General features: G+C 42.5%; 1 protein-coding gene across 1 annotated transcript in view; it reads right to left on the bottom strand.

Moving 5' to 3' along the window:
- Nucleotides 1-25,526, bottom strand: part of Lrguk (leucine rich repeats and guanylate kinase domain containing) — an 89,696-nt gene extending 64,170 nt beyond the window's left edge. Inside the window, exons 1-6 of the mRNA XM_042695904.1 lie at nucleotides 25,245-25,526; nucleotides 18,800-18,907; nucleotides 15,872-15,953; nucleotides 12,833-12,933; nucleotides 9,412-9,493; nucleotides 1,990-2,114 (exon numbers count right to left, since the gene is read on the bottom strand). Of these exons, the coding sequence (XP_042551838.1) occupies nucleotides 1,990-2,114; nucleotides 9,412-9,493; nucleotides 12,833-12,933; nucleotides 15,872-15,953; nucleotides 18,800-18,907; nucleotides 25,245-25,526 (780 nt within the window). The remainder of the gene's footprint in view (nucleotides 1-1,989; nucleotides 2,115-9,411; nucleotides 9,494-12,832; nucleotides 12,934-15,871; nucleotides 15,954-18,799; nucleotides 18,908-25,244) is intronic.
- Between the last annotated feature and the right edge of the window lie 1,918 nt (nucleotides 25,527-27,444).

Raw genomic sequence — 27,444 nt, 5'->3', positions numbered from 1 at the left:
GCATGGACCACTTCAGTAGTTAATAAAGCAAACTTTTAGGATGGAAGTCCATGTGTTAGTCTTCTTGACGCGCTGAGTCTCCATTCCCTTCAGCTTACCTCCATATCGCCTTCCACTTACCCTGCTTCACTTAAAACTAGTGGAATGTCAACACAGACAACCCATGCGGAGAACAGGATGAGTTTCTAACCAACTACAAAGTGCACAAACGTGTATAGTGCTGTCCACAATCCTTCAGATTATCCTAACTTTAAAATGTGACTTCCTCTTCTCATTTAAAATGTTTCAATCGCAGTTTCTCAAACTCACTTTCATTTCTGCTTTGATACCAGGAAACATGAAGTAAATGATTAAACCTTTCCATCCTTGGTTCCAGGCTTGGTATTTGAATACCAGCACTGCATCCTTATCTACTCCACCAATAGGATGGAAGGGTCTGGAAAAAGCAGTTGGAGCTCAAAGTTCAGGGTAAGAAAAATCACCTCATAGCCAACCGTCAGTAAGCTATGGTTCAGTAAGACAAGACTAGTATGCCATATATACTAGAAATCTTCAGAGTACAAGATGGCATTGCAGCTAACAGTCCAATGTGGACTGTTCACATTAAATTAAGAAGCACCATCCCTGTGCCTGGAGATCCTCCCACCCACCTTCTTATGGACTTAAGAGAGAACAGCAAAGCCATCTAAGGGTAGATAGAAAGAAGAAAGGATCCTTGATGGCCCAGAAACAGTATTGGTAACCCTCCATATGAGTGCTACCCACAGTTAACATTTAATGTTGATTATATCATCTTGATGCTGCTGCTTGTTGGGTAAATGCCATGCCATAGGGCTTACAAAGAAAGGTCTCCACAGTAGAAAAGCAATCAAGTTTAAACTTTCTGGTTATAATTATGTATGTATGTATTTGTCAGTCGTGGTGCTTGAACTCTGGGCTTGGGCACTATCCCTGCACTCTTCAGCTCAAGGCGAGAGCTCTACCGCTTGAGCCACAGCACCACTTCTAGTGGTTTTCTGGTGGTTAATTGGAGATGAGTCTCACGGACTTTCCTGCCTGGGCTGGCTTTGAACCGTGACCCTCAGATCTCAGCCTCCTCAGTAGCTAGGATTACAGGCATGAGCCACCAGCACCCGGCTAATTACTCATTTATTATCAGCACAATTTCAGACTTCCTGGGAGGTGAGACTGGCATGAATGGAGGACTAGCCAATATCAGTGCCTAGAAACATCATGAAGATAATTTGAAAGAAAATGAACAATAAGAAATAAAATAAGAACAGCAATAAATATTCTGCTTAAATAGGTTCAAATGGTTTTTAACCAATAAAAATACTGTCAAATATATTTAAATCCTTGTTTAAAAAGAATGCCTATCTTTTGTTGTGTAAAAAGTCAATCTTCTAAAAAATTGAACTTAGATACCCAATCACAAAATCATGAAATAATGATCATGTACATTCAGGTGCATGCAAAACAGACCTAAAAAGGAACAAAATGAATACATTTCATGAAGGTTTTTGCTCTCTACACACTTGAAAAATCCCAAATACAGCTGGGCACCACTGGCTCACGCCTGTAATCCTAGCTACTCAGGAGGCTGAGATCTGAAGATCCCAGTTCGAAGTCAGCCCAGGCATTTGTAAGACTTTTACTTCCAATTAGCCAGAAAACAAGAACTGACACTGTGGCTCAAGTGGTAGAGAGCTAGCCTTGAACACCAAGAGGCTCAGACCCTCAGTTCAAGCCCCACACTGACAAACAAAAAAATCTCAAGCCAAGAAATGTACTCATTATCTTGCCCATGTAATTGTAACCCCTCTGTACAGTATTTTCACAATAAAAAAAAATTAAAAATTAAAAAAATCTCAAGCCAGGCACTGGTGGCTCACGCCCTGGCCCAAAGTTCAAGCCCCACAAACAACCAAAATAAATCCCAAGTAGCCATTACTACTTCTACAAAGAAAAACATGTTATTGTTGGACTCACCAGACAAAGAATTTTAATTGGCAACGCATTTAAGCCATTAATTACTGAGATCTTGTTGTTGGCCAAACTAAGATGAGTCAGATTATTACACATCTCAAGTCCAGTGATTTCTTCTATTTCATTGTCTATATACCACGGCTATGTTTAAGGAAAATGTTATTTGAAAGCATTAAAAAAAACGTGCTAAATCATCACTAGAAAAGCTAGACACTAGTTTTGATAAAGAAGAATCATGCTCACTATATGGCATGAACAAATAACACACACACATATACATATATATTGATTATACTATATTCTACAAGAAATTAAATTTTAAAGGCATGAATTCTGAGTGTGCCCAGTAGCATCTGCATACATATATGGCTCATTTACAGAATCTGAAGCTGCCTCTACATTTTCTCTCAGTTAGATATCTATGTATATTGGCTTCTTGTCTTTATAATAAATGAGGCTGAGTCCAGGCATGATGGCTCATACCTGCAGTTAGTTCAAGGCCAGCCCAGGCAAACAAAGACCCATCCGCCCCAAAAAAGCCAGGTGTGGTGGCGTTCCAACGACATGGAAGGCCACAGGTAACAGGATCACTGTCCTCTGCCAATCATGTCCTCTGCCTATCTTGGCCAGTAGCCTGGAAATGGAAGATTCTAGACTGGTGTTGAACCAGAAGAAGACTAGACCAGATAAGGAAACTAGGTAATATAGAGTACTAAATGTACCAGAGAATTTTAGGTTTCTCTCACTGACTTCAGATTCAATCTATGGCTAGAGAGAAACAAAGCTCTGCTCTCCTCTAGGACTTAAATGGAAAGTCAGTATGTATCTTCAGCCTACTCCCATAAAGCTTCCTGCCAGAACAGCCCTACAAACGGGCATTTATGCCCACAAACACTATCATTTCTTCTATCTCCTTGAGGATGCTTAAATAATTATTCTGGAACTAAACTAAAGATCAGATCTAGGTACAGATGGATTGTAGTGAAATATGAATGTGAAATACAGCAAACAAGATATTACACTATCTCATACAGGAATGGACGAAATAAAAACTTGGACAGTGAAAAGAAGTGAAAAGGCTTGGCAAGGTGATGCACACCTGTAATCCTAGCACTGGGAGGCTGAGGAAAGGAGATCATGAGATGAAAGACAGCCCTGTGGAGCAAGTCATCTTCAACAACAAAAACTGAGCTGTGAAAAACCACTTGCCACCTGCCTCACGTGTCACAGAGAGATACGGTTTGGTGGTAGCACAGGGGCTTGAATCAGGGCCCGTGCTCTCCCGTGGCTTTTCTGCTCAAGGCTGGCACTCTATCACTTGAGCCACACTTTCACTTCTGGCTCTCAGGTGGCTAACTGGAGATGAACGTCTCATGGACATTCCTGCCTAGTCTGGCTTGGAACCTCGATGATCAGTTTTCAGTCTCTTGAGTAGCTAGGATTACAGGCTTGAGCTACCATCTCCCCACAAGAGGGCGGAAGCCCTACTTCAGGGATACCCATGTCCTGGGCTCTATTCCAACCAAGATGAAGATGCTCTGAATCCTGGCAGAGTACAAAGGTGCTGTGGAGAGCTGAGGGTCAGAAGACTAGAAGACAGGAATCCTGGCACTAATGAGCCGTCTAAGGAACTGAAACCTTTCCTACTGGGTCTATGGTAATTTTCCCACACATGAGAGGCTACCTTAGTTAGGCTCTTGAGTAAGGAGTTCCGCTTGCCCTTCAATCTACATGGGTTCAATTTTAAAAAGTGAATATTTTTCTGAACTTCCACAGACTCTTTTCTTGTCACTATTATCTATGCGATACAGCCTAACAGCTATTTGCATAGCATCATCTCCACTGCATTAGGTATGCATGAGTAATCCAGAGCTGAAGTTCGTGAGCAGATATGCATAGGTCATATGGAATTGCTACAGCATTCCATAGAAGAGACTTGAGCATCCACAGATAATGGCATCTGAGGGGCCCATTCTGGGTCACCTCCAGCAATAATGATGGTCATATACAGAGCTGAGTTGAGTTTGTTTTCAGAAATACCATTATCACTCCAATCTCCTGTTTTCCTATTTGTAAGAGCCTCCACAAAATGTTATTTGTCCTTTATCCTAACATTATTCTTTCATATTCCTTCTTAGGTCTTAGGAGTTACTGATAAGAAGAAATATAATCTGATAAATCACTAAAAGTATTTCAATGAATTAGCTGCCTGGGTTAATCCTCTTAGGGATATTATAATTTTAAAAGATGACTATCAGGAGAGAGACACATGCAACTCAGAGTCATCATATTGCATTGTAACTCTCAAGTTGCACTATTCTGTGGATAAATCTTTAGCAGTGGAATTTCTCAGCCTTGTGTAAACCGAGTAAAGGAACCCTGTAGCACTTTAGCATAACTTTACGATTAGGGGAAAAATATATTTTTACATTGTGGCAACACCGACCGTAGTTCATGAGTGCTTGTCATGAATTATTCAGTAGTCCTGTATTTGCTCTTTTTCATTTGTCTACAATCATAAAATATGGTTCTGGTATATCGAAAACAGTTACTAGGAAATAAATAGGAGATTCATCCCGGTTCTCTTAGTGGCAAGAGCCACAATGATGGCTTTAATCAAAACCAGTGCGGAAAGAACTACATCACCTCCTGCTGAAAAAATAGCCTTCGCCAGGGAAGCGAACCCCTCAAGAAATAAGGCACGCATGCCGTTTCAACCGCTCTCTGGTCAGAGTAGTAAGTACTTGATAAATTGTGACACGGGCAAAAACAGCAGATGTCAGAAGAACAGTCTCAGGTCAGTTACTTATCAGATGATCTCAGGGAAGATGCTGACCCATCGTGGGTCTCAGACTCCGCTTTCCATACAATATTTAAAATAGAGGTTGGATCTCGAAACTGCTGTGACTTACATGTGAAATTCTATGAATCTGTGTGTGTGTGTGTGTGTGTGTGTGTGTGCGCGTGCGCGCGCATGCTAATCCTGGGGCTTGAACTCAGGGCCTGGGTGCCATCCCTAAGCTTTTTGTGCTCCAGGTTAGTGCTCTATCACTTGAGCCATAACTCTAATTCCAGCTTTTTAGAATTAATTGGAGATAAAGAGTCTCATGGACTTTCCTAAGCTGGCTTCAAACCTCAATCCTCAGATCTCAGCCTCTTGAGTAGCTAGAATTACAGGTGTGAGTCCCTGGCCCCTAGCCTGAATCTCATTTTTTAATGCTATGATTCTATAATACTAAGCTACGTTCTAATTAAAAATTGGCCGATGCTTATAGGTAAGGAATAAATTGTATTTACTTGAAGTGCTTAGCCTGATCCACATCTACAACTTTGCAATTTAGAGTGATTCTCAATGAATTATCAGCGATTCACATAAGGAATGGAAAAGAGGCCAATGAGATAAATTAAAACATCAGTACCTTATAGTTAATTGACTGATTTCCTTTCATTCGTTTATTGCCCTTTCTGGTTTATTGTTTGTAACCGTTTTTCACATCTATGCCCACCTTCTTATCCGAGGCTATCTGGTATGTTTCTCTTTAGTGAAGTTTTCACTACTCTTTTACACAGTTTTGTTATGTTCCTCCCACTGGTCTCATTCATCTTAACAAGCTCAGGTTTGTTGCTTTGTAAACGCTGCCTCTGTTTTAAAATTGCATTCTCTGATTGCTTATTTCGGCTAGAGAGAAATACAATTGATTTCTATTTATTGAAATCCTATCCAGGCACCCTGCTGAACTCTGAAAACTATTTATTTCTAGTCATTTATTGCAGATTCCTTTTCATGTTCTCTGTTGCTAAACATGTCATTTGGAAAGAGTGACTTGTACTTTCTCCTTCCTAACCTTCTACCTCTAACTTCTCTTGATGTAGTGTGGAGAAAAGAATTCCAAAACCATGAGGAGTACAAGTTCAATGGCTGCATCTGGCCTTGATCTCCATCTTAACAAATTCTTACAACAGGCCCATAATCCAGATAGAGCTTGTTTTGAACATTTTTATAAATATTCCCAAAGAATATTAGATAAAGAAATATTAGATCACTGAAAGCTTCATTGTGCATACATGCTGGATTCTGCTAAATTTAATTAAATTACCTATGTTGCTATGTTGCTATCTAAGGATCACGAGGTTTATTTTCCTGACTCGTATTAATGTAGTTAATGATATTCATAGATTTTCTAATATGAAATTACCCTTACAATTCTGAACAAGCCCAATCTGGTAATAATATTCATCTGCCTCTCAGCATTGTCAGAGTCTGTGGCTAGTATTAGGGTTTTTACATCTATATCAGGAGTGAACAAGCCTGTCCACTCCTCTTTTCTATTTCCTCACCTACTGCGGATATCATTTAACTTGATTAGAATGAATTGTGATTATTATTTCTACCTTTAATGTTCAAAAGTATCTATTCATCACCTTGAAAGTTTGGGCCTTATGGTGATTTTATCTTCATGTTATTCATTTTAATTTCATTTCTCTGTAATTTGTAACATTATTTTCATAATTAAGGACAACTTGGAGTTTTTATTTCCAAATCAGTGTTTTGGAGTGTGATAATTTTCTAGGAATTTGTCCATTTCCTCTGTTTTCAAATCCACTAGCACAAAACTCATTTAAAATATGATCCTATATTTTTAATCTCTAGGTATCTGTCTTTTAAAAATAATACAAGCTGGGTGCCCGTGGCTTAGACCTGTAATCTTAGCTACTCAGGAGCTGAGATCTGAGGATCATGGTTCAAAGCCAGCCTTGGCAGGAAAGTCCGTGAGACTCTTATCTCCAATTAACTACCAGAAAAACCAGCTGTGGCTCAAGTGGTAGAGAGCTCACTTTGAGCTGAAGAGCTCAGGAACAGTGCCCAGGGCCAGAGTTTAAGCCCCAAAACGACCACCACTACCAACAAAAAATACAATTGATGACTTCTTTTGTTTTTCTCCAAAGGGATTAATGTATAAGCCTCTATGTATTCTTTTTGCTTTCAGCTGTCCAGAGAAACATATAAAACTTCAGTATTTGTGCCATGGTTAATATGACATCCTTGAACAGGACAAAAGAGAAAGAGGCATATTTAGTATTATTTAGAAACTACCTTCTCAAACTGTGATCTAGCTAAGCTTATTTCATCAATAGTCTATGAAGGGTAATTTGTTTTGGCTACTTGTATTAGCCCGTTTTTTTTCCAGACATAGGTGAGTTATAGTGCTGTGTTACACTCTAATTATATACCTACATTCTGCATCTCAATTAGTTCTGATGCAATAATTGCAGCTCTTTATACCTCACTGATAAGACTCAATTGCTACACCAAATGTCAACTTTAAGGAAAAAAAAACCTAATTCCTTTCTTCATGATATCTGACATTTTTACAAAGCTACAACATGGAAAGCTAAATTTATCTTGGAATTAAAACTCATGATAGAAATGTGTTAAGCTGTCTACTGGAGAGTTGTTTTCTTTGGCAATCCCAGGCTGCATATAGAACATGTTAGGGGCTGGGGGGGCGTGGGGTTGGAGACTGGGCAGAACTCTCCATATCAAACTCCATGAGGCCATCTATGACATTCCCTGAATGTCAGGAAGGGTGTCTGGATGCTGTGTCCCTTCTAGCAGCCAGGAGTTTGGGGACAGTTGATTTCTAGACCAGTGCTTCTGAGCAGGGTTGTGGTTGAAGTAGTCTGGGCTGCAGCCTGGGAATCTGCATTTCTAAGAAGTTTCAGGGGATTCTAAAGCCCTTTTCTTTTCTTTTCTTTTTCCTTTTTTTTTTTTATTTGTCGGCTGTGGGGCTTGAACTCTGGGCCCGGGCACTGTCCCTCAGCTCTTCAGCTCAAGGCTAGCACTCTAGCACTTGAGCCACAGTGCCACTTCCAGTTTTCTAGTGGTTTAATGGAGATAAGAGTCTCACAGACTTTCCTCCCCGGGCTGGCTTTGAACCGCAATCCTCAGATCTCAGCCTCCTGAGTAGCTAGGATTACAGGCATGAGCCACTGGAGCCCGGCTAGCCCTTTTCTATGTGATGGGAGACGGGTGGATTTCTGAGCCTGATGGCTTCAGGGCTGTCTCTCTGCAAATTCAGTCAAACATATCTTGAAGGCACACAGAAACATGCTGTCCATGCTCATATTTCTACTCTGTCATCCAAACCCTTCCTTTAGATCATTTGCTTTAAAATAAAATAGTATTATCTTTAAGTAGCTGTACAAAGGAGTTGCCATTTATAGATCATTTTCTGATTTCTCTCCTGAGCTGTGATCAGGAGAATACGCTCATTTGAAGAGCACTGTCTGTCTTCTCTCTGCTTATTTTCATGTGCAGGTCCTAAAGGGAGTGTTGCTATCTTCTCCTAGCAATTTATATATGTTCATAAAGAGTTTCTTTTCAGAAATAGGTCTCCGAGATAAAAGCACCTTCTACCATCCCAGCCTTCTTATACCAAGCTATGGCAAAAACCCTGGAATGAGGCACACAGGGGAAACCAAGTCACGTTCCAGTCTGCCCCAGCAAATTGTCAAGAGGGCAGAAAGATACTTAGTGAGAAAGAGGAGGCACTGCTCTCTGATACCCAGGGGATCTCAGTCTCTGGGGTGAAGAGACTAAAGCTCATTAAACTCTCAGATCTCAGTTAACTCCTTCAGCCCTACAAGAAGATGCTGACTAGTGTGAGCATGAATTATGTGTGCCTGAAGTTAGCTACCAATCAAAATGTGTGTCTGTCTTTAGTGAAACCATAAACTTAAGAGGCTGGGGGTACCCCTCAGTGGTTAGTATTTGCCTCACCCTGGTGAGGCCCTGAATTTGATCCCTACCTAGCACAAATAACTCAACTAACCAAACTAGGAAAATGGTGCTTTATTTAAAGGAAATGGTATACATTCTTTTGTGAAAAACTACTCCTAATTTTCCTCATGATAACTCTGGATTTTCAAAGACTGAATTCATATTAAAGGGGAACAAGTTGAGGTAGAATTGAAGGAATGTGTTCATGAAATCAGAACAACTGCGCTGGCTCTAGAACTACGAAGCCGCTGACATTTATTAAAGAAGGGCTGGCTGGGGCAGCTTTCAGGACTAAGGTTCCAGTTGGCAAACTTTGACTATAGTTTTATTCTTTAATGAATAAGATACGTCCTCCCTTCTTGTTTTTTCCTTATACTTTTTTTTGAGATAGAGTTTCACTACATAGCCCTGACAGGCCTCAAACTAGAGATCTTCCTGCCTCGGTGTCCTGAAGGCTGGCTGGGATTACAGGGATATGCCACCACGCCTGTTTGTGACTATCAATTCTTAATCATTTAGATGATTTACTAGAAATGATATATTCCTAATAAACTGCTTCTCAGGTACTATTTCCATGTAATCTGACACATATTTTCTGCTGGTGTTATTAACCCAATTTCCCCCTTTAGTCATATAAAGGATACTGTCCAAAATGAGTTTAGTGAGACCATGGTATGCCGACAGATCAGACATTTGAGAAATATGGTTGAAGGAAAAATCCACCTTCTGGCGAGAAAAAGAGAAGAGATTAGTTGTTGTTTTTCATTCAGATTCACCCCCAGTGATTACTCGCACCTAGAGGAAAGATTTGTGAACACAGACTTTGAATTCATTACTTAGTATACTGATAGAATGTAGACTAAGGCCAAAGTAGTCCTCTGTCTCTAACCATTTTCTAGATAAGACACCCATCGTGTCTGCCCAGGCTGAGGGGCACTAAGGCCAGGCTTCCCTGCGCTCGCAGGGCTGCCTTCCCAGCCACCGGCTTCGCCTCCCACAGCCTCGCCTCCCGCACAGCCCCGCCTCCCGCACAGCCCCGCCTCCCGCACAGCCCCGCCTCCCGCACAGCCCCGCCTCCCGCACAGCCCCGCCTCCCGCACAGCCCCGCCTCCCGCACAGCCCCGCCTCCCGCACAGCCCCGCCTCCCGCACAGCGGTAACATTTTCTTGGCCTTCCAGATCCATCTGCCTCAGCTGCATTTCCACCTCACTTCATTTCTTCATTTCTTGACCTTTTCTGTTCCTATGTCACTAGGATCCCTTGGGACCCCTAGCTAACAGGAGAGTATTTATTTGTCTCTTAGGCCACATCTGTTCAACTCTGTATCATTTCTCAAAATTGACTCTAAGGAAGAGACCTTTATAGCAACCTCTGATGGTCTTAGTTTTAAAAAAAAAAAAAAAAAAAGATTAAAAAAGAAGAAATAACTTTAATTCATCTACTAGACAAAAACAAAGTTATTTTAAAAGAAAAAAAGAGCTGGTGCTGTTGTTCATGTCTATAATCCTAGCTACTCAGGAGGTTGGGATCTGAGGATCTCAGTTCACAGCCAACCCAGGAAGGAAAGACTATGAGACTCTTATCGCTAATTAAGCACCGAAAACAGCCAGAAGTGGAGCTGTGGCTCAAGTGGTAGAGCACTAGCTTTGAGAAGAAATGCTCAAGGAGAGTATCCAGGCTCTGAGGTCAAGCCCCAGGACTCGTCCCACGAGTACAGCAATCACTGAACAATAATATAGCAAGCACTTGTCTTACTAGTATTATCTTCTCATAGCCTTTCAAATGGTGATTCTAGTCCCAACAATTTACTAAGAGAACACTTTTCTACATGAAATACCAAGTTAGAAACCATTCAAAGGCAAGAGTAGTAACCTGGTCAGGCCCATTACAAATGTCACAGTGGGGTTACCTTGTCAGCAAAACCCAGAGGCTAAACTCACAGGAAGAAATAGAAATGTACAAACAAAATGGCATTAAGGAAAACAAAACGGAAAGAAATTTGTTCATGCACCAACAGGAAGCATAGAAAACTTAATAAGCTTGGCATGGTATACATGGAATTTAACATTCATTTCTTTCCTTCTATCTAATAACAAACTAGAATGAACTTACCATTCTGTGGGCCTACCTGTAATTGACATTTCTTCCTCACACCTTTCCTTCGTGTAGCATAGCACGGCTGTCCATTACCTACACCTCTGTCAGGGCTAAAGCTAGTGCTGCACCCCCTAGGTGCTCATGAGGTTAGGGTTCATGGAGAAATTCACAAGGGTTATGATATTGTTCTGACTCCCTTGGAACTCAGAGCCCATCAAATCAAATTCATTCTTCTCCTTCGAATATCAGAAGGATTTGAAGAAAGACACAGAGGGTCAGGCCCCACCCCTGCCTGCTCCCTCTGGTTAGTAGCATGAGCACCACAGACCCCAAGTAAGAAGCAAGTCTACCTTATCAAGAGGGTAGGAAATAGTTCTAACTCAAGCCTGATTTTCAGGGGACACATGGGGACTTGGGGATGGGAGGGGGGTCTCAACCACTGGTTCCATCTCAGTCTTTCTACTTCCCTGCAAAGATGAAGTACGATGCTTCACCTTTGTGGGCCTCAGTGTTTCCCATCTGTGAAATGGGGCAGTACCAGCTGGTCACAGCCTTGCTGGGAAGATTACATAAGATGGTGGGTTGAAAGCACTGGGAGGCCTCAATCAACACAGCACGGTATCCTCATGGGGTCCTAACGCCTCCCCTGGGTGGTCTGGGGCTTGGTTTCCCTGGCTCAGAGTCAGGTGACCAGGGCAGCAGAAGAGAATCTATTCAGTGCTGCAAGTACCATTCTTGAGGAGCCTGAGAGAGCACGGCTCACACTGAGGACGATGGCACCTCACATGGCACCCAGGGGGGAACTGAAACTCCCAGAGGGAAAACCACATGACTGATAAGATGGAATGATACGGAATAATAGAAGAAGAAATTAAGTTGCTTCAATGGCATATGGAGAACAGCGAATTCTTGGTTTCAAATGCTTTCTCATCTTTGGGCATCTTTGGGTAAGCCTCAGTAGAATCTTTTAGATCTCACCTAACTTGGTTTATTAAGAAAAGGATTAGATAATAGTGTGTAATAGTTGGTCAGTCCTTAAAATACCTTTGTGTGTATGTGTGTGTGTATCTGTGTGTGTGTGTGTGTTTACTGGGGTTTGAACAAGGGCCTAGTACATGCTGGGCAGGTGCTCTCCTGCTGAGCTATTCCTCTAGTCCTTAAAATAATTTTTTAAATATTCGAATGGCTCTAAAATTGTCAGTATGGTACAGTCAGTTGGGGCGGGGGTACTAACATGACAAAAGGTCAGGCTTTACCCTCAGCTACTTGCAGGGTTATTGGCAATGGATTCCAAACCTCAGTAGTTCTTAAATTCCCCCAGTTGATTTCAACGTGTAGTCAAGTTGGCAGCCAGTGCTCCACAACTTGTCCATAAGTCTGGCCCACGGGCCAGCAGCCAGGACATTTGGCTGGACTAGAATCACAGCCCGGGGCCCCTCCCACACTGCCAGGCGACCATCTCATTTTCCTAAGAGCCACAGGCGACCTGGGTTCCGGTGTAATGAAGGAACATCACTCCAGCATGGTGAACTAGTCACACGGAGCTCGTTCCTGCTTCAGAAAAACAGAATCAAGAGTGGGGATCTGAACCCATTATTTTTTCTTAAAGAGTAGAGGTGAAATAAAAATGGCAAAAGCGGAGACCCTAAACAAGTTTTATAGGCTTTTCAGATAAAATTGCCATGCTATCACAAAAGAAGCACAATAATGACTAGTTAAAGATGGGCAAGAAGAGAGAAAAGTCATTCTTTGAACACTAAGTTTCAGCAAAGCTTCCTAAAAAGATAATAGCTGTTGACAGATGACCACCCGTCTCCAAAGCAAATGATGCGTAAGTACTCCTTTTAAAAATTTCAATCCAGACACATATACTATATACTCCTACTTTTTATTCTCTCTAGTGTATCTACTTTAGCACTATTTTGCTTATTTACTATATTTTGAAAATCAAAATAGTGATAAGTATACCTTGAGATTTTTGGGCGGCTTGAAATGGAAGAATGTAGTCAGTCTATTTTGAGAAGCATTAAGTTCTAGAAGATAAGGCATGCAACTCACACAAGACAAATCTGGAAGAAAGAAAATAGATACAGAATAGTTAAGCCAACTAAGTAACTAGAGATAATTACTTTTTCAAAAGTAGGGTATATTATTTTGCAATATTTTAATATGCCAGACCTGAACACATCTTATATATTATAGATGAGTCACATTAATAATATCAAGAAGGTAGAAAACACACCAAAAATTGTGTGGGAAACTCTCTTAAAGGTAACAACTTAATGTTACCTACCTATTTCCAGGATAGCCAAGAAACCAATGGCCTAAGCCTTTAACGTATCCCCTGCTTATTCTCCAATGATCTGTGAGCACCTAACAGCTCCAAAAATTGCCAGCCTCAGAGGAAAAGATGTAAAACTAAAGCCTTAGATAATCCTCTCGATAATTAGCCCCTAAATAACAGAATTAAGTCTTTTTGGAAGACTGAAAATGACATAATTAGTCAACTCTCTTTTGTTGTAAATTCAATTTTGTTTTAGTTGGACTTAATCCTAAATCTCATTAATTATTTGAAGTGATTTAGATTGTTGCTATTATTGTACTTTCACTCTGGATTGGTTCAAAATAACATCTGAGTTCTGCATTTTATTCCAAGAAAATATCCTGAAACTTGAATATCACATTAAAAAGACTGCACCCAGGGGGATTCCAAATGGAATTACATACATTGGGACATTAACATTTTGGTCAAACTTAATAATGACTGAATTGAGGAAGGCAGCTTGTGAGAGGAAGCCAAAGAAGAAACTGAAGGCTTTTCGGTTTGTATTTATCTCTTTTGAACTCAGCTAACATGTCTAGCAGGAATGGTCTCTATGAACCTGCACTGAGCCCCTAAGCCCTTTTTGGAGCACAACAACTATTTGTAGGCTGGTAGTAATCGTGACTACCATAGATATCTGTCTGAAAGCAGAAGCAGCAATTGTGTTAGTCCTAGTAAAGAGCTGGTGAGTGTATTTTACGCTTGGTAGACAGCCTGTGTTTCAGGATCATGGAGACAGAAATAATCCCGGGCCTGGGTTGCTGAGAGGTCTCTACTGGGTGCAGTGACCACTTTGTCCACCAGATGGCAGGAGCACCTCGTGTCTGCATCAGCGCTTCTCAAAGTGAGGTCCTGGACCAGCAGCATAAACGCAACAGAGCAACGTAACCCAAAGGCAGATACTCAAACCCCACTCGGGATCAGAAATTCTGAGGATGATTCCGACGCCAGCTGAAATACGGTCTACATCAGAACATCAGTACGGCTGGCATCACAAAAAGAAAGATGCTCCGTGTGGGACAAAACGCAGCCGGAAAACCCCTGAAGGAATGAATGGACGTGGACCACACAGGAGAGATAAGAAGCAACTCAGTGGAAAGGAGAGCTTTAGCCACGGCTGCGCCTCGCTGCCCAGGCAGCAGGGATAAGGACCTGAGGCCTTCCCCGGCACCCGACCTGCCCCTAGGCTGCAGCTCCCAACGCAGCAAAGGAAATCAACACTGGGAACTCGGGGCGCGGGCAAGAGGTGCAGAGCATCCCTGTTCATAACTAAAGGGGGAACAAAGTCTTTCTGATGATACCGTCACCATAATAGGGGATTGCTTTAAAATAACCCTGGGGCTGGTGGACAGGGAGAGATAGATGGAACCAGATTGACAGAAGGCTGATGACTATTGAATGTCAATACTCACCCCAATATCCTCTCAATTTATGATCTTGTTTGTAATTTTTTAAAACAGCATGTGTGTGCATATGTGTGCACGTGTGCCCGTGCACACCAGCGCTGGCGCTTGAACTCAGCGCCTGGGCACTGTCCCTGAGCTTTTGTGCTCAAAGTTAGTGTTCTACACAGCTCTACTTAGGGCTTTTTAGTGATCAATTGGATAGAAGAGTCTCAAGGACTTTCCTGCTTGGGCTGGCTTTGAACCAAGGTCCTCAGATCTCAACCTCCCACACAGCTAGAATTATAGGCAGGCTGTTTTGTTTTAGTGTGTGTGTGTGTGTGTGTGTGTGTGTGTGTGTGTGTGTGTCTGTGTCTGTGTGTGTATCTAGAAAAGAATTTTAAAGTCAACAACAGTAACATCTTAAGGATTAAAAAGGGATAGAATCTTCTTAACTATTAAAAGGAGTATGTTTTAATTATTAGTGCCATATGTCGAGGAAATAAAAAGGGAAACGAAGAGACCATATCAGCAACAATTGTCAGTTTTAAAAGGCAGATAAATAAAGCAACCAGAAAGGTCATCAGCAGAGAAAGCAAGCCAGAAATTATGATTTGCTTACTTATACAAGAGTCTAAAGAAAAATACATGCTACTAATATCAAATAAGATCAGAAGATCATACACAAAGATCAAGTGTTGAAGAAAATGTGACCATCATAGGACTAATTTCATTAAATGTGAAAAAGATGCCATTAACAAACATATAGAGAGAACTATAAATTGTAACACTGAAAGAATCAACTAAACACAGAGATGGGGAAGAGGACAGAGAGAGACAGACAGAGACAGAGACAGAGAGACACAGAGAGACATTCTTGGTGCTCAAATAATAATAGAACTAGTCTGGGTTGAAATGTAAAATGCAAAAGTAAAACAAAGAAAAGAATCCATCAGTGAGAAAAAGAGAGACTAATTCATCTACACTAAGTAATAGAAGAAAAGAATAGGAATCATCAAACATTCAGGAAATACTTAAGAGATAACGAACACTCTCATAAAAGAGAAAAAGAAAGCAAACATTCCATCCTTACGAAGTACATCTCAATCACATCAGAATACTGCGGACCTGGGCCTTGATCTTCACTTAACAGTCACTAGTGGCCCTTCCTTCCTTCTTTCTTTCCTTCTTTTAATGAGAGGGAGAATGGGAAACAGAGGATTCATATGCAAACTGATCTACACACCACTTATATCAAGGCTAGTATATAACAAACATGCTATAGAATTTAATTTTACATACCTTCAATTTTATTCACTGAAAGATCCAACTTCTGTAGGTGAACATATCTACTCAGAATTCTAATGTCAACAAGACCATAATCCTATGAAAATAAAAGATTTTAAAAAAGACTTTAACATGACTTTACCAAGTTACTACCAAGCCTCTTGTAAACATCTGGGAGGAGAAAAAACAGTGGACAGAAAGAAATCCAGGATTTCTTTCAAAAGTATAGAAGAGAACAGAATCTAAAATGTACTACTAATGGGATTTCATGAACAGACTGTGGGCTCCATTAAAAAAAAAAAAAAAATAGCATTTCTCTGAAGAAAATTAGTGTTGTTAGCAAGAATGAATACAACATGAAAAGACAAATTAAAGCAGTGTTCGTGAAGACCTTTAGAGCAGAATTTTTTTGTTTAAAAAATACATAATAGCAATAAAGACAAAGCTTTTATCTAGTAGAAGTAAGAAAGCAAATGCCTAGAATTTAAATGAAGTTTTAAAGAGAGTTCACACTCAATCAGGAGATCATTAATAACAATACTTCCTACACCTTCCCAGAGCTCATTTTCAAAGCTCTTTCACAATCATCTGAACAGATCAAACAAAACTAAGACATCTGTACAGCAGATTGTTCCCAATTTAGAGATGAGGAACATGAAGTACAGAGCCGAATAAAAGCGGCCAGAAGTCACCGAGTAAGTGAGAGACAGAAAGTATTCAAGTCACGTGGATCCTTGTCCAAAATTCATTCCAGAAAATTCTGCTTTGAGGGAAGTTCAAGTAGGGTGATAAAAGAATTGGATCTTGTGGTTTATGTCATGTTAGGAAAAAGACCAACCAAAGGAGAGGCATTATAAGCAAGTTCTCATACAGTGTAATGATGATTGCTAAATGAAGACTGCTAACGGTCATAAATAAGTACTGATACCTGTTTCCTACTAGGTATAAGACTTTGTTATGCTTGGCGTAATGAAGACAGTGATGGGATAGAGCTGTAATTGGGAGAGATGGGGGAAAATAATAAAAGGGTAACGTTGATCAGAATGCAATATACTCACAATCTGACATGCTCAGATGACACCCAACCACTTTGTTCAATTACTTAAGGAAATATAAACAAATAACTAAAGAAATTTGTGATCTTGGCAAAGAGAAGATATGTATGCAAATAATAGAACAAAATATAATGTGTAACATCAGTAAAATATGAGGAGGGGAGAAAAAAGCACCACTAAGCAAAAAGTGTATTCAGTAATACGGGTTTTTAAGACCAAACAATTCAACGTGGAGTATCTCCCATGAAAGGAGGTCAGTGGCAAAACAGGTTCAGCTGTACTCCCCCTGGCTGAAATAAGATTTAAAGAATTGCTTTTTTTTAATAGATGAACTTAAGGCATAGCACTTCATACGTAAGTGGAATGTGGACTGAAATGGATTTGTGTGGCCTGTACTAGCTGCAGGAATTATATACCTCACAATATGCGCGTCAGGTCCCCTGTGCTCTGACTGGGTGAGACATCTCCCGTCTCAGTAGTAAAATAACAAGAAGGAAAGCATAGAGCCCTACTATGCTGCCCTTGAAGGATATGCCAAGAGGCACAGGTGAACAACAGCACAGCTTTCCTGAAGCAGTTTAGCAATTCGAATCCAAGGCAGAATATTCTAGCAACCAATAAGCCATGTCATAAAGGCGCTAGTTCATGGACCTGTAAGTACAATTTCTGTGTGTTTTTCTTCTCACCCATGTAGCTATATTTACTCTGTGAATCTTGAAGGGATATGTTAGTGCTTTATAATAAGGAAGTGGAAAAAAAAGAGTTAAATTACTTGTCTGAGACCATATAGGAAGCAAAAGAAGGGAAGAGTGGATACTTATAGCCCCTTAGGAGAAAACTGGGACCAAGATTTTGTGCTTCTTTCTGACTAGGACTGAAATCTTGAAAGCTGATGGATAACAATAGTTTTTTTTTCCTTCGGTGACAGGTATTTTTTGGAAAATAAAGTATAGCTCAAAGCTACTTACTTCTTGACATACTTCAAGAGGAAAGTCAATATCAAAATACTTAATTCCTTTGGATTCAGACATAAATTTCAGTATTTCTTTCACTGATCAGAGAGAAAATTCTTAAAGGGTTTTTGATTGGTTTTACAGAATCAAATTCAACCTCCTGGAAAGAAAGCATTGATTGCCATTGAGTAGACTATTAAGATAAAAGAAAGTGCAAAACAAGGACTGAAAACAAGGAATTTGGGTGCCGAGGACTCTGTTGGCCAGTGCTCTTTGAAGTCTAATATTTCCATAATGCATCTATTCCACCACCCCCTTCACAAGGCAAGGCCTGAGACTTACTGTCCCCAGAAGAACAATGACTACCAAAGAAAAGCCATCCCTGAAATGAATCCTGTTTGATAAGCTTAGAAGATGAGCAGAAGAGCTCCATAGCTATGTATATCTGACCAAATAAGATGACACTAAGGGAAATGAACGCCAAGACATGGACACAAGAGGTTTTCCTTTGTTGTTGTTGTTGTTAATGTACTATGTGATTTTTTTTTGCTTCTTCTTTTGTATGTTCTTGCCCCTATGGTATATCCTCTGTATTTGATTTTGGTTCCCTGGTATTGTATATATGTTTATCTGAATTAGGGAAGGGCAGGGGAACAACAGGATGGTGAGACAAAGGTCAAGGGGGACCAATGCAACAGCGATACTCACATGACAGTATGTTGGAAACGATCTGTACCACTTGGGAGGGGGGTTGGAGGGAAGAGAAAGGAGGAGGAAATTGAGGGAAGGGGTAACAAGTTTGACAAGAAATGCACTCGTTACCTTACTTACGTAACTGAAACCCCTCTGTATGTCACCTTGACAAGAAAAAACAAAAACTGCATGGTATGGCCAGTGTCAGGATGTAGGAGCCAATGAGAGCTTGTCATACTCACCGATAAACTGAGATCGAGGTAGACCTGCCCTGTCCCAGGTCCCGAGCGCCCCAAATTATGGAGCGCCTCAGCCACAGTCTCTTCTCTCAGGACCCCATCAAATTCCTCCTGCAAGAAACACACCCAGACAGGTAAAGAAAGGACTCCCGTCAGAGAACAAACACTGCCTTACCCAGTCCCCAAAGAAAATGCAGTGCAGAAGGACACACAAACACTACAGACAACTAAATAAACGTCTGCCAGATTCGTTTTTCTTAGTCACTGATATTTCAGGCAGCCACCTATGCCAGGAGTTCAAAGCTGAGTGAACCTGGAGCCGTGGGAACACCAGTCGTTTACCAACTGCTGCCATTAGGTTCGTGTGAGCTCTTGGTGGGTCAACTTGGTGTAATCCCTCTGACAGCTTGGAAGCAAGTCTTAATGTCTCCACTTTACAGTGGAAGAAACTAAGGTTTAGAGCCTACCTTGCCTGAAGCTGCATGTGTATCTGTACGTGACAGAGATGGAATGAAAAGTCAGGTTTGCCTAAGCCTAGAGCCATGTCACACTCAACTGCTTAACCTCACAGGAGGTTAGAAAGAAATCCATTAGTGGTATTCTTGCTGGAACTAAACAGGTCTTCAGTGTGTTTCCTATTGGTTAATTTTGCTTGATTCTTATAGCTTACAAGGGCTGGGAAGGTGGCTCAGTGGTAGAGCGCTCACCTTGCATGCATGAGGCCCTGGGTTTGATTCCTCAGCACCACATAAGCAAAAAGAAAAAAGCCGGAAGTGGTGCTATAGCTCCAGTGGTAGAGCGCTAGCCTTGAGCTGAAGAGCTGAGGGACAGCACCCAGGCCCAGAGTTCAGGCCCCACGACCGGACCCAAAAAAAACAAAAAAAACCTCTTATAGCTTACAAGATGGAAAGGATGATAATCATTTCCACAAGGAGGCTGCTCTTCAACTATGGGTGTTGCATGGACCAACAGTAACCCAACACACTTTCCCCAGTAATGACAGAGAGAAGAGGTAAAGGTGAGCCAGTGTCATGTTTGTGCTGCCCTCAACTCCATATGTCCAGCACATTACACTGACATCAGGAGATGACAGAGGATGTAGTAATGACATCAGTCATCCCACATGCCTAATTCTGATGGGCAGACAATGATGGCAAGATGCCCTCTCTCCAGGCATTTTTTACTAATCCAGAAGCCAATAATTAATGGGTCTGAGTTATAGTATATAGGCTTGTGCTGTTTAAGGATTTCTTTTCCCCCAGATTTCCCCTAGCCTGAAACACTGCATGTGTGTAGGTAACACGTGGACTTTGGTTTACACAGGCCTAGTTTGAACTCTTCCCCTTTTGGATGTGTGAGTTTGGGGAAGCATAGTTTTCTCTGAGTCTCATATCCTTATCTATAAATAGGAACTGTTATTTTTTTTTGAAGGAGTTCTGGACATGCCACTCACACATATGCTGCTTTGGTATATTGATTGTTTGGAGCTGAAGGCACTTGAAAAAACAGCAAATGCAAGGAGAGGCTTTCTCTGAGCTCCTTTTATCTGCGGAAAGACAGATCCTCCCAAAGGAACGCAATTGTCATAAATCCCCTCCCCGGGCAGTTCCATCCACCAGAGGAGATTAACCCTTATCACAGGAGAGGAGAAGAAAAGTTGATGCCACACTCAAACTTTGTCACCAACTATTATAACTCCCATCTTCTAAAAAGCACTTACTCTCCTTTTAAGTGGCCTGCATCCTTTCTCCCTTTCCCCTACTAACGATATTTTATTGTTTCTTGTGATGTCCCTGTGTATGTCATATTTAATGAATAAATGTGTATGCCTAATTCCATGTTAACCTGCTGTCATTTTATTTCATAGCCCCAACTGTGAATGTTACAAAGTTAGAATCCTTCCTCCCCTACACCTGTTTTTAGTGTTTTGGGGAAGAGTAAGAAGTAACGTCTACAGACAGATGTTATGTTCAAATGATGGTGGAAATGCCATGGCTAAATATCTCACGCATTCACACCATCAGCCTGTTTCCTAAATAAATTTCAGTGTCTTATGCAAGGGCTGGGCGGGAATAGAGGTGGAGTTCACCCAACTCATCCTACTGTATGTTATTTCCCAGAAATGAGAAGACATTCCATCCAAAGGGGATGCCTAGTGTTGTTTTCACCATAGCCCTTGACAGGGAGCTGTGGGCGTTTTCCAAGCTCCCAAGGCAAGATTCTGCATGGCATCCCCCCTCTGCAGGGGGGCAGGGACCGCTCTGCACCCCCCCCCCAGGTCCTTGCCCATATGTATGGCAATATCATGGCTTGCTCAAGTAGGCAAAGTGAATGTGAAATTTTTCTCCCTATTGAACCTCCTGGCAGCCTAGCTCATTGCGGTGTTCTTGGGACTCTTTCTTGCCTTGGCCTCCCTCATCATATAGGCTCTGTTTCCCTCTCCGGCATCTCTAGCCAGTTCTTTCTAGTTTCCTTCCTTGATTCATCTTCATCGGCTTGTCAGTCGACTCTTGACCTGTCTGGTTCTCGTTCTTCCTGGCTGATTTCATAGGCTCCAGTTTCCACTCTGATTTCCCATCATCCTGTTCTTATGCCCACATTCCTTCATGCATGGCAACATCTGTCCTTGGTTCCTGCTGTGGACAATGATTCTCATATCCAAACCCAAGATCTCTAATATTCAATTAGCAACTACCTATCTAAATAGCAAATGATTGCTTTCTATTTGGCTCCCATTCCCACTGTCATTGTCAATCCAGATTCTTCTTGTTCCTCCCTCCTCCTAGAAGTTTCTAGAAACTTTTCATAGTCATGACTATTCTCTAATCTATCTTCCCCTGTACCTGCCAGCCATCAGGGTAGTTCTCCACAGCTCAAGAGTCTCAAGCTCATGTCCACTACAGCCCAGAACTTTCTATCATCTGGCCCCTGCCTCTGCTGCTTTGTCTGCTCTCACCTGTAACTCCTGAGTGGCAAAAGTTACCATCAGCCTGCCCCACCTAGACAAGAGCTACTTCCAACTGAGCCATCGCCCATACATCTCTCAGTATAGCATCTCTCTGTATAGCCCACCACAGATGCTGGTTGCTGTGATCCGTTCAGATCTGATCTCCTTTGAGAGCACGGACCATGCATATCCTCAATCAAGTTCTTACTCAGCATCACAACTATTTATTACATCTATAAATTCTTGAGTGTCTCCTCTTTACCAGACATTCTAACTCTATTAAGCATAAAACCAGTACAACCTCTCATTAAACTTGATGTTCATAACTATTCCATGAGTAGGCATTGTGACCCACTTTAGGTTAGTGGGGTTTGTGCATCAATTTGGGGCCCAGATGTAAGCAAGATTGCTCCAGGTCCAGCACTCATTCTGTAAATGTTTTTTCAATGATAGCTAATCAAAATTGTTTAATGGTACCTGGGTGTGATGCTCACACCTGTCATTCCGTCAACACACGAGTCAGAGAACAGAGGAATCGCTGTTCAGGCTAGGCAAAAAGTTAGCAAGACTCCACCTCAACCCATAAGCTAGGCATGGTGGCATGTGCCTGTGACCCTAACTATCAAAAAGCATAAATCGGAGGGTGGTGGTACAGGCTGGCTGATAAAAATCACAATCAAAAACATGAAAAAATAACTAAAGCAGAAAGGCTCAAACTCCAGTACTGAAAAAAAAAAAATAAGTGAGCTAAGCAGCTGTAGTTAAAAGATAAATGTATATGTTACTGTTTGTTTAGTAAAATATGGCAATGTACTACACTATGCATTTTACAAATAAAATATCGTTTAATCCTCAAAAATGTCCTAGGACATTATTATAATCTCCACATTATGAATAAGACACAGACAGGCTAAGTAAACCATCTAAGATCTTACAACTGACAGAAGGCTAAACCAAGCCTCAACTACAAATCTTTTTCATTCCAAAGGCCGTGCTCTGAATGGCTGTTCTGCATTCCCTCCCTTAAATTCATTAGGGCTTCTGAAGTTCGGGACTAATTGCATTGTGGGTACTCATGATCATCACAGCATTTCAACCCTTAACTAAGCTAAGAATATGTAATACAAACCAATGAACACGAATGTCCCAATGTTTCTTTTTTAAACTTGTGAGTTTATTCAGCATACTGAGACTTAATGCTATGAAAAGCCAGAATAGACCATAAGAACATGAAATCGATATTTATATTGGGAGTGTAAGAAGAAATGATGGACTTTTTCTAACAATCATCCTACAAGCCAGAAAGGAATAATAACTCATTCAAGTCAACCTCTTCTATACTCTGTTAATGGCATTCTGAAGACAGATTAACAATGCTACTAATGAACCCCATAGCCAAGGAGCAAGTGTTAATTAGAATAATAAAGTATACTGGTGGTTCATTTGTGAATCCCTCTGGGGTGGAAGCCGGTGGAAACCATACAAACATTTCAAAGTTGCTAAAACACTGCTACAGTTTTTGCAATAGTTACTGTGAAAGGGAGCAAAGTACACCAACAAATGATGGATAAAGCTTTAAGCAATCCACATAGAAGGAAGTAGAAGAAGAAAGACAAAATGGGAGGAGTGGGTGGATGAGGGTAGAAAAAATGGGCTCAATGTTCAAAGTGAGCAAAAGGACTTGATGAAAGAAGAGGAATCCAAGTAAGGGAAGAAGGTAAACAGCTATAATGTAGAATGATGACATTCAAGAGTAACAAAAGACATTGCCAGTTAGAGGGGAGAATAAGGTAAAATAAGACAAGCCAAATAGGAGCTTGTGAAGGGAACAGGTTTACAGAACGTAACAAGAGCTGTGCCAGTGGCTCTCACCTGTCATCAATCCTAGCTACTCTGGAGTATGAGATCTGAGGATCCAGGTTTGAAATCAGTCCAAACAGAAACGTTCATGAAATTCTTAGCTCCAATTAACCACTAAAAAGCTGGAAGTGGAGGTGTGGCTCAAGTGGTAAAACACTAGCCTTGAATTCAGTGCTCAGACCCTGAGTTCAACCCCCAATACTAACATCTCTCTCTCACACACACACACACACACACACACACACACACACACGGAGGGGAGAGGGAGAGAGAGACTATAACAGGTTTGGTTTCAACGAAAAACAATGACAAGGAAAAGACCCAAATAAACAAAACAAGAAAGTTAGAACACACAGAATGGTGACATATTGGAAATATTGTTTCCCTTTATTATATCCACTTTGGAAAAAATTGAAGCAATTTTATGCTTCCAAAAACTAGGAAAAGTGAAAGAAAAACCTCCCATAAAAGAAACTACTGACATTAAGAAAAACACTCATTCCTGGTAGCCAAAACAACAACAACAAGCCCTAATAAAGTATTGTATGAAAACAAATCACGGTATGCTCTTGAAAGCAGGCAACTGATTTCTTAGTAGCCAGAGGAAGGTGGTATGATGAGAAGAGGAAAGGTGGACTGAAGAAAGGAGCAGGAAGATGCTAAGTGGAGGAAAGGAAGGGAAACTGGTGGTGCTTAGGGGAGCAATTACAGCAGAGTGGGAATTTATTCATGTTAAAAGTGAGGCCGCCACCCACCCATTCCAGGTGGGTGTGCTGGAGTCACTCCTCACGTTCTGAAATACTTTCACGGCCTCTGTCCTTGGACATTCCATTCCTCCTTCTGAGGTGCATGTGTTTTGCTGGCACATACACCCCTGGCTTAAGCAATACATAAATCTTTGAGTTATTCCGTCTTTGAGGGAGCACTTAGACTATGCAAAGGAGTACGTTTTGTTTCCCTCTTTAAAGAAGGTAAGAAACAGGTGCCGGAGGTGTCAAGGGCAGCCCCTGCTTATTAAGCAGGCCACGATTTTGCGGAGAGGTAACTCTGGAAACGCGCGGGCTTCACTCCCATACACAGGAAGTGTACCATGTTAATGAACAGGAGGGAAGGAGGCGTCTGGAGGGGTTCTAGGCAGGGGGTGGAAGAAGCAGACTCTGGAAATCAGGGGTCAGAGGGTCCTGGGAGCCATCGGGAAGAGGAGTGGGCTGGGGCCGGGGGGGGGGGGGGGGCCGAGGCGGGCCGGGGGTCGGGGGCCGTGGGGCCAGAGCCGGGGGGCTAGGGCCGGGGGGTCGGGGGACCGGAGGGCCGGGGGGCCGGGGCCGGGGGGCTGGGACGGGCCAGGGGGCGGGGGGTCAGGGGGGGCTGAGGCCGGGGGGCTGGGGGCCGGGGGGCCGGGACCGGGGGGCTGGGCTGGGGCCGGGGGGCTGGGGCCGGGGGGTCGGGGCCGGGGGGCTGGGCCGGGGCCGGGGGGTCGGGGGTCAGGGGACCGGGGGGGGGGGCCGGGACCGGGGGGGGGGGGCCGGGGCCGGGGGGTCGGGGGTCAGGTGACCGGGGGGCCGGGGCCGGGGGGCCGGGGCCGGGAGGCTGGGGCGGGCCGAGGGGTCGGGGCCGGGGGGCCGGGGCTGGGGGGAAGCACACCTCCAAAATCGGCATTTCGGACTCGGAGGACTCGTCGGACTCCCAGTCGCCCTCGCCCAGGTCCTCTTCTTCCGCTTCGGAATCCTGGTAGCGCTGCACCAGCTGGTGGAGCAAGTGGGAGGAGGTTTTGGTGAAGTTACCTGGTGGCTTCCGTCCCATGGGGAAAGCAGACGGAGACGGACGCTCTTTTTCTGGGTGCGGAGGCTGGGCCCCACTTCGTGGGTTGTTCTGCCCGAGGGGGGGCTCCCCCCATCTCTGGGGACCTTTCTCGGGGGCTGCCATCTTGTTTAATGGGGTTGCTTAGGAAACAGGCGTCTGGGGAGGTGGGGCCGCAAGGAACTCTGGGAGTTGTAGTTCTGCCCTGTGCGCGTGCTCACTCTGTTTTTCTCGCCCATTCAATCTCTGGATTGCTCTTCCTTCCTTCCTTCCTTCCTTCCTTCCTTCCTTCCTTCCTTCCTTCCTCCTGCCTTCCTTCTTACTTTCCCTTCTTTTTCTTTCTTCCTTCTTCCCTCCCTCCCTCCCTCCTTTCCTTCTTTCCTGCCTTCCTTCCTGCCTTCTTTCTTTCCCTTCTTTTTCCTTCCTTCCTTCCTTCCTTCCTCCTGCCTTCCTTCTTACTTTCCCTTCTTTCTTTTTCTTCCTTCTTCCCTCCCTCCCTCCCTTCAGTCTTTTCTGCCTTCCTTCCTGCCTTCTTTCTTTCCCTTCCTTTTCCTTCCTTCCTTCCTTCCTCCCTCCCTCCCTCCCTCCCTCCCTCCCTCCCTTCCTTCTTTCCTTCTTCCCTCCCTCCCTCCCTTAGTCTTTTCTGCCTTCCTTCCTGCCTTCTTTCTTTCCCTTCCTTTTCTTTCCTTCCTTCCTCCCTCCCTCCCTCCCTCCCTCCCTTCCTTCTTCCCTCCCTCCCTCCCTCTCTCTCTTGCTTGCTTGTCTTTCTTGTCTTCCGGTCACTTCTTCTCCAGCCCCTTTTCCTTGTCTTCACCTTCTGTCTCCCCACCTTCAGCCACTCTTAGAAATTTTTCATATTCACAAAGGACTCTTCCCACAAAGTCATACTTGGGGAAGGTTTGATGTCCCTAGTGTCCGAAAGCCAGTTAACACTGAAATTTAACTCTGTGCAGGTCAGGGTGCCAGGAGATGAGAATATGTGTAAATGAAATTAGAAGACATGGCTCTTGTCTTTATGGTTAAATTGTCGATAATAAAGAAAAACTACCAGAAGACGTCTGAGATCTTACTTGCAATTTGCAACCACTTCCCTGAAATAATAAACCAGGTCTGTAGGGAAAACAACAACAACAACAACAACAAAAGAAAACTAGCAGTGGTTTAACAATCCAGAGACAGGAGGGGCTGGGGAAGACTGTCAAATTGATATTGCATCTGAAAGCTTCTGAAAAATCTATTAGCATCCTATAAATAATTGTAGTCATCAAGTGACCTGCAATGTTAATTATGCTCATCTTGTTACAAAGGTTCTCTCTACCGTTTTTTTTAATAAAATACTCTTGCAAGATTACAAAGCATGATTTTCTGCTAGTCTCATTTTATGTGACCCAAATCCCATAGCCTTAAGCTCCACAAGGTAGACACTCCATAGAAAAGCAGGATGGAAATTACAGTGACTATTATTGCCATTGTGATGACAATAGAAATCCTTGCAGGAAAGTCCCCTCATCCTTCTGGCCTTACATGGGCCTTTTCTCCGCGCTTCAGTGACAGCAATTGCAAATACAAAATGATCCTGTCAATGGCTGTCAGGGGAGAAGGAGAAAAAATCCTTATGGACACCATCCATTGACTATTATCTTTCTCAGTGCTTGAGGGACCGGTAAAACAGACATAAAGCTTTCAGAATTACCTCCCTTCATTATCTTGCTAGTCATAAATGTAAAGACCGAAATGAAAGTATCTCTTTTTGCTTAGGCTTGTCTTGCTTCTTAGTTATTTATTTTTCTGAAAGGTAGAGATACGTCCAAGGGGGTTTCTTCCCAGCCTCATCCCCATAGGGTCTGGCTACAGCTAACTGACACTAGGAAAAGGAGACTATTTGCTGTCCCTTTACAGAAAATATAAAAATGCAAGCTGTGTGTGTGTGTGTGTGTGTGTGTGTGTGAGAGAGAGAGAGAGAGAGAGAGAGAGAGAGAGAGAGAGAGAGAATGTTCAATCCCCATTACTAGTACACACTGATATAACAATTGAAATTTAACTA

Source organism: Dipodomys spectabilis, unplaced genomic scaffold (genome assembly GCF_019054845.1).
Source record: "Dipodomys spectabilis isolate Male_0828 unplaced genomic scaffold, ASM1905484v1 ptg000197l, whole genome shotgun sequence".
NCBI lineage: Eukaryota > Metazoa > Chordata > Mammalia > Rodentia > Heteromyidae > Dipodomys > Dipodomys spectabilis.
The sequence above is the reverse complement of the archived record's forward strand: the minus strand, read 5'-3'. Positions and strand labels throughout refer to the sequence as shown.